At 42.2% G+C, this 7,672-nt stretch overlaps 1 protein-coding gene across 1 annotated transcript; it reads left to right on the plus strand.

Moving 5' to 3' along the window:
* Positions 1-517: 517 nt before the first annotated feature.
* Positions 518-3,654, plus strand: LOC121993803 (phospholipase D delta-like). The gene is made up of 8 exons (XM_042548110.1): positions 518-1,441; positions 1,509-1,625; positions 1,781-1,975; positions 2,051-2,317; positions 2,393-2,461; positions 2,537-2,833; positions 2,903-3,073; positions 3,163-3,654. The coding sequence occupies exons 1-8, from the start codon at positions 518-520 to the stop codon at positions 3,652-3,654; spliced, it is 2,532 nt and encodes an 843-aa protein (XP_042404044.1).
* Positions 3,655-7,672: the final 4,018 nt, after the last annotated feature.

Genomic DNA, 7,672 nt, shown 5'->3' on the forward strand with positions numbered 1-7,672 from the left:
GTTAATTTGATTTTAGTAAAATTTTAATTTAATTTGGTTAATTAATATTAAATGATTAATTCGGTTGATTTATTTATCAAATTAACTAATACTCATCCGTTTTTAATTAATTCGATTAATTTATTTACCGAATACTCACCGTATCTAAAAGTCCCTCTGAAAAGTTATGATGCTATCTTCAAATTTTTCATATACTTTGAATTGTCTTGACTACATTCTCTTTGTTGGAGGAGTTATGGGATTCATTCATTCTAGCGGTAGGTATTTCCCATGTAACCGAAATAACCGCTCCACCAACAGCAAGCTCCTCCCCATGATTAAAACTGATTTTTTATATAGTTTTTCTTTAGAGTATCCTCTGTTTCTTCCTCTACTGATCATCTCCGGTGTCAATTCTTCAGGCAATCTATTTCTTCATCAGCATACATATCGACAACACCCAGAGAGAAGATGAGATGCAGGAGGACATGCAGGTGACGGTGGCTTAATTAGCCTCCTCTGCATTCTTGTTACAGGAATGGGGAAAAGGTCATACGATGCCGGCAGATTCAAGTTCTTGCATGGGGACCTGGACATCTGGATCTTGGAAGCCAGATCGCTTCCCAATATGGATCTCATGTCGGAGAGGATGCGGAAATGTTTCACCATGTACGGAGCCTGCTCTGCGCCTCGCCGGCACTCGGAGAGCAACCACAGAGGAATGAGCAAGATGATAACCAGCGACCCCTACGTCTCCGTCTGCGTCGCCGGAGCAACGATAGCCCAGACCAGAGTGATTCCCAACAGCGAAGACCCGAAATGGGAAGAGCACTTCTGCGTGCCGGTCGCGCACCCCACCGACAAAATTGAGTTCCAGGTGAAGGACAACGATGTGTTCGGAGCCCAAATGATCGGCGTGGCGACGATCCCCGTCGAGAGAATCCTGTCAGGGGAACCGCTCACTGGCTGGTTTCCTGTGATCGATCACAGCGGGGTGGCCACGAAGCCATATCCAGATCTTCACCTGAGCCTGCAGTTCAAGAGCATCGACGGCAACCCTTTGTACAGAGATGGGATCGGTGCAGGTCCAGAATATACCGGCGTGCCCAATGCATACTTCCCCCTCCATAGACGGGGCCAAATCACCCTTTACCAAGATGCTCATGTTCCGGACAACATGCTCCCTGAGATTGAATTAGACAACGGCAAGTTCTTCGAGCACAGCAAGTGCTGGGAGGACACATGCCATGCGATCGTGGAAGCTCATCACTTCATCTACATAGTCGGATGGTCAGTCTATCACAGGGTGAAGCTGGTGAGGGAGCCAACGAGGCCGGTGCCGGCCAACGGCGGGGAGTTGACTCTCGGGGAGCTTTTGAAGTACAAGACACAGGAAGGGGTTCGCGTGGTGATGCTGATTTGGGACGACAAGACTTCGCACGACAAGTTTCTTCTGAAAACAGTAAGTTTAATATCTAGCTAGCTATGTAGTGTGTGCGAATGTTCATGGGTGGATTAATTCATTGCAGGACGGTGTCATGCACACGCACGATGAAGAAACTCGCAAGTTCTTTAAGCATTCAAGCGTGCATTGTGTGTTGGCCCCTCGCTATGCAAGCAACAAGCTAAGCATTTTCAAGCAACATGTGTGTATGGCATACTCTAATTAAATTATTAATTTATCCCAGCAAAATATATATATATATATATATATATATATATATATATATATATATATATATATATATATATATATATATATATATATATATATATAAATTTTTTGTTACTTTCTTGATAGGTCGTCGGAACTCTGTTCACGCATCATCAGAAATGCGTTATCATGGACACCCATGCCAATGGAAACAACCGGAAAGTAACAGCTTTCATCGGCGGACTCGATCTATGCGACGGTCGTTACGACACTCCTGAGCACAGGCTCTTCGCTGATCTTGATACTGTTTTCCACAAAGATATCCACAACCCTACATTTCAAGTGAGTGATATATCCAGATTCATGGTTGTTGTCCTCGACGTGCATATGAATATTCATACACAAAATCCTGTTTAGGGCAATAATAACCAAGGGCCGAGGCAGCCGTGGCATGATTTACACTGTAAAGTCGAAGGCCCAGCGGCACATGATATATTGACGAATTTTGAACAGAGGTGGAGAAAAGCTACGAAATGGAGAGATTTCAAGTTGAGAAAAGTGACACATTGGAATGATGATGCCTTGATTAAGATCGAAAGGATTTCATGGATTCTTTCTCCTTCTGCCTACCAGTCTGGTAGCCAAACTTCCACTGAAAATGATCCAGAGAATTGGCACGTCCAGGTTTTCTACTTCTCCTTCTCCTTCTTTAAGTTCTAACTGCACGCACGTATTTAATCAGCTACAACCGGCTTCTAGATTTTCCGATCAATCGATTCCGGGTCAGTGAAAGGCTTCCCAAAAGTGGTGCAGCAAGCAGAGGCAATGGTCAGTCTGCAATTTCTCATAAAACGATCCGAGGCCTCGGCATTAATTAATCGTACGTGTTTCTTGTAATTGCAGAATCTTGTCTGCGCGAAGAACTTGAAGATAGACAAAAGCATACACACTGCGTACGTCAAAGCAATTCGAGCAGCACAGCACTTCATCTACATAGAGAACCAATACTTCATTGGCTCTTCCTACTTTTGGCCATCCTACAAAAACGCAGGCGCTGACAATTTGATACCCATGGAGCTGACCCTGAAAATTGTGAGCAAAATCAAGGCCAAAGAACGATTTGCAGTCTATGTGGTGGTGCCAATGTGGCCCGAGGGAATCCCCACCAGTGGCGCCGTGCAAGAAATACTCTTCTGGCAGGTCGATCCATCATATCTTCCAAATTCTTCCTATACACATATCGATGACTAAATCTGTATATATATATAGGGGCAAACAATATCGATGATGTACAAAGTCATCGGAGATGCCCTCAAAGAAGCTGGTCTCTCTGAAACCAAGCACCCTCAGGACTACTTAAACTTCTACTGTCTCGGCAAGTGCGAACCCCTTCTCCAACAAACGCAATCAAGTAACACTAGTCAAGAAAACGCTCCTCAGGTATATATATATATTTATATTAAGTAACACTCGTATAAATATAATTGGAAATTAAATTAATTATTAAATTTGAAACTTGGGCCGTGCAGCGTCTGTCTCAGAAATTCCGTAGATTCATGATTTATGTTCATTCAAAAGGAATGATCGTGGACGATGAGGCCGTGATCATTGGATCGGCAAACATTAACCAAAGGTCCATGGAGGGCTCCAGGGACACTGAGATCGCAATGGGTGCGTATCAGCCACACTACAGTTGGGCCGCAAGGCACGGCCATCCTCGCGGACAGGTTTACGGGTACAGAATGTCTCTTTGGGCGGAACACATGGGCGTGGTGAGTGACTGCTTTCAGGAGCCGCAGAGCCTTGAGTGCGTCAGGCACGTCAACAGTCTTGCGCAGAACAATTGGAACTCTTACGCCGCGCCGGAGATCAAGCAGATGAAGGGCCACCTGCTGCAGTACCCGCTGGTGGTGGAGCCAGACGGGAGGGTCGGTCCCTTGCCCGGATGCGAGAGCTTCCCCGACGTGGGCGGCAAGATTCTGGGTGCCCATTCCACTCTCCCTGATGTGCTAACCACGTAGAATTAATGTATTAAGGAAGAATTACTGATGGACCGACGGACGTTTAATTTACGTAGAAAAAATTAAATGGGTATTAAACTATTAATTAAAATTAATTGTGTAAATATATTATATATATATACAAAATCGAATCATTTGATGTTCGAAGCTGCATATGCATGGTTTAATTTGTTTGACAAATACTGCACGCGCCGGCGAGGTTCCCCGTCTTTTGGTTTCCCGGCCGGTCCAATGAACTCTTTTGCAGGGATTTAATCAACGGCAGAAAATAAATGTTACTCGAGTCAGACAGTTTCATAAATAAATTAATTGTACATTAATTAAAGTAATAGCTGGCTAACTAGCTATATAATCTTACACACTTGACTAATAAATGTAAAGAGGTTACGTTGAGGTGGCAGGCCCGGCCCTCAACGTACTCGAGTGAGTGTGAGTCAGACAGTTTCATAAATAAATTAATTATAATAAATTAGTTGTACATTAAAATACTAGCGAGCTAACTAGCTATTTATGAAGATATCCATAAAATATGTAATCTTGCACACACGACTAATAAATGTAAAGAAGTTACTCTTGATCCGATTGAACGGACGATTATTTGTTGATTTGATTCAATAAGTCGAACTCGTAGACGGGCTAGTTACGAGTCAAATCCAAATTTGATCGACAAATAGGCAAGTTGAACCACTGATTTTTTTTAAAAAATAATTTATTTAATTAGTTTATTTTTTTCTTCAATAAGGACTTTTCATTTAATAATATTTTAATTATTATTTTTATTCATAAATACTTAACTAATTGAATTTATAGATCATTGGATTTGAATATTGTATTTAATAATAATTTATAAATAATATAATTTATTTAATAAAATTATATATATATATATATAAAAGTGATACTAAAGTTGTATGGTACAAGGATATTTCCTAGGTACCACGTGACCAATAGCTATGGTCAATGATCAAGTCAGAATAGCATACGAGGTCAACAAGGGCCGACTCTTGGCTGCTCAGTGGCCGACTCCCAGCTACCCCGACTCTTGACTCTCGACTCCCAGACTCCTAGCTACTCCCGACTCCCGACTCCCGACTCCCGACTCCCTACTACACTTGGTGATTGACTCCCAGCTACTCCCGACTCTCGATTCCTGACTCTTGACTCCCCGTCTACACTCGGTGGCTAATTTCCAGCTACTCCTAACTCTCGACTCCTAGCTATGCTTGGAGACTGACTCCCAGCTACTCCCGATTCTCGATTCTCTACTCCCGGTTATGCTCGGTGATTGACTCCTAGCTACTCCTGACTTCTGGCTATGTTTGGTGGTCAACTCCTGGCTACTCCCAACTTCAGGTTGCCTTGGACTACAAATTACCGATTGCCAACTCTCGGCACAAATTTTAGGCACTCTCAAACTAAACTAAAATAGTCTCAACTATCAAGAACTAGAGTAACGAACCATTACACTATTCCTAGAGAATAATGAATAATGCAACCATTACACTATTCCTAGAGAATAATGAATAATGCAACCATTATCGCGAGAAAGACGGAAACCACAATTATTAACTCTGACATAAATAGGTCATAATGGACATTTATTTCAGAGAATATGGTCACGACAATGAGAAACAAGGGGGCATGAGAAGAATGTGCTGGATAGGTCCAGTCTTATAAAAGATAGTCGACTCTCATGAGCAAAGGTATGCATTCATATACTTTCAAAATCCTAATTTCCAGCAACCACTTTTTTCTTCATAAAGAGCTGACTTGAGTGTCGGAGTGACTTCTCCGGGGACTTCCCTGGTAGTCATTCTAACTCATTTTCTGTGAGTCTTTTTTCTTCGCAGAACGGAAGCCACACCACCTTCCTAATCAGCAATAATAGTAGTGTATTACTGGCAAGTCAAATGCCTCCGTTTTCAGGTAGGATCAAATTGTCAATGTCTATGGAAAATCTAAATTAAGATCTAGACTAAGATGAAAGATGGATGACATCGAACGATCCAACACATAAGCTAATGAAAGGGCAAATGTTATCACCATGACAAAGGAAGAATTTAACAAGCTTGTGGCGGCTACTGTACAAGAGGTGTTATAGGGGCAACTTTGACCTTCAACATTTCCGGGGCTTATCCCCCAAATGAGTAGTTGTCCCAACCCATAAAGACAACATCGACATTGCAGCCAAGGTTCAACTGATTAGGAGAAATTCCCAAAGATGCATTCCAAGCCTCGGTTAGTATTTTTGCTATAGGGGAGGAATCTCTCGGGTCTTTAGGGGAAACCCCCCATCGGAGTTCCCCAAAGGAAAAGGTGTGTACATCTAGTAAAGCACCCGACTCTAAAGACCCCCCTTTTCTCATTGGGAGTCCTTAAAGATGAATTACCAAGGTATTTCTGAGCCCCACAAATTGGATAATATAATGGCGCAATAGATCCCGAAGACCATCTGCAAATTTGAAAATGCTGCTTTATTACACCAATACATATATGGGGTCAAATGTCAAGTTTTTCTACCAATGCTGTCGGGCTCGAGACAGAGGTGGTTCAATCACCTTTCAACATCTTCTATATGGTCCTTCGAGAACTTTAAGATAGTGTTCATGAGGTGATTTGCTACTAGCCAGAGGTATCACAAGACTCCTCAAGATCTATTTGCCCTCAAGCAGAAGCACAAGAAGTCCTTAAAAGACTATCTATAGAGGTTCAATCAAGTGACCATGGATGCAGCCTTGGTTACTCCAGAAGTGCAAGTTAATGTATTTTCTCAAGGTCTAATCGATAGGAATTTCTTTAGATCCGTGGTGAAAAACCCCCGGTCGACTTCAATGGGTTACAAGCTCAGGCTATCAAATATGTTCAAGTAGAAGAAGCCCAATTTGTCAAAAGAAGAGAGGTACCAACCCAAACCTAAGAGCCAACCCAAGCGGATCAAAAGGTGCCTCTTCCTCCCTTGCGAAATTGGGATTTTGTGAATCCCAAGGGAGAAAAAGTTGTGCAAATGATAGAAAATAACCTAATTAGAGAATCAAGTTGAGAGTGTAACGCCCGAAAATTCTCAAACTTGCATTAGAATTATTCTATGATTTTTCTGGAATTTTTAGATATTTTTCCAGAATTTTTCCGAGTAGCGGAAGTAACAAAAATAATTATAACCGCAAAATAGCTTAGGCGGGAATCGAACCCGAGACCTATGGTGTAAGGGATAATGCTAGTAACCAGTTGAACCCAGCAGGGCCGTGATGAAAGAAGAGGGAATCAATTATATTTATAATTGATTTTTCGATGAATTAATTAGTAAATATAAATAAGGATTTAAGTGAGAAGTTTTAGATTATTTCTCACCGTAGTTTTTCCTCACCCGAAACCTAAAACCGCCGCACCTCTCTTCTTCTCCTCTTCCTCACGCACGGCACACCAGGGCAAGGGAACATCTTCCAGTGACGACTCCAACACGAAAAGGTTCTTCTCCGAGAGGAACGCGAGGACGTAAGCGGTTCGAACGAAGCAGTTTTCGGAAAACCTAGCGGATAGAATCGTGAAAACCTTGCGATTGAGGTAAGAAACCCCTCACCGGCAGTATAATTGCTCTCGCTTGTTAGTTTTGGCATTAGTTCAATAGTTCTACAATTTTCAGTTTTAGGGTGTGCTTTTAGTGCACACCAAGCATTCGATAGAATGCCAGTTCGAAGGATGCACCAAGAGGCGTCCTAACAAGATGTAAAATGTATTAGAAACATTTTATTCAGCTTATTATCAGTTATTACAGCTAAATGGATCAGATATCCATTGGGTGGGCTCCCATAGCCTCTAGGTTCAGATAACCTAGCTCTAGGTTCGAGATAACCTAGAACAAAGAAAGTAAAATAAAGATTCAATATTTTACTTTTATTGATTGGCACCGTACTTGGATCGAGATATCCATGGGCTGGACTCCATCGTCCCTAGGTTCAGATAACCTAGTAACCCTGCTGGATTCGGAACTTGCAATCCCGGGTCTCGTAGGGATGCGCGC

The sequence above is a fragment of the Zingiber officinale genome, chromosome 6A (assembly GCF_018446385.1).
Source record: "Zingiber officinale cultivar Zhangliang chromosome 6A, Zo_v1.1, whole genome shotgun sequence".
NCBI classification, from domain to species: domain Eukaryota; kingdom Viridiplantae; phylum Streptophyta; class Magnoliopsida; order Zingiberales; family Zingiberaceae; genus Zingiber; species Zingiber officinale.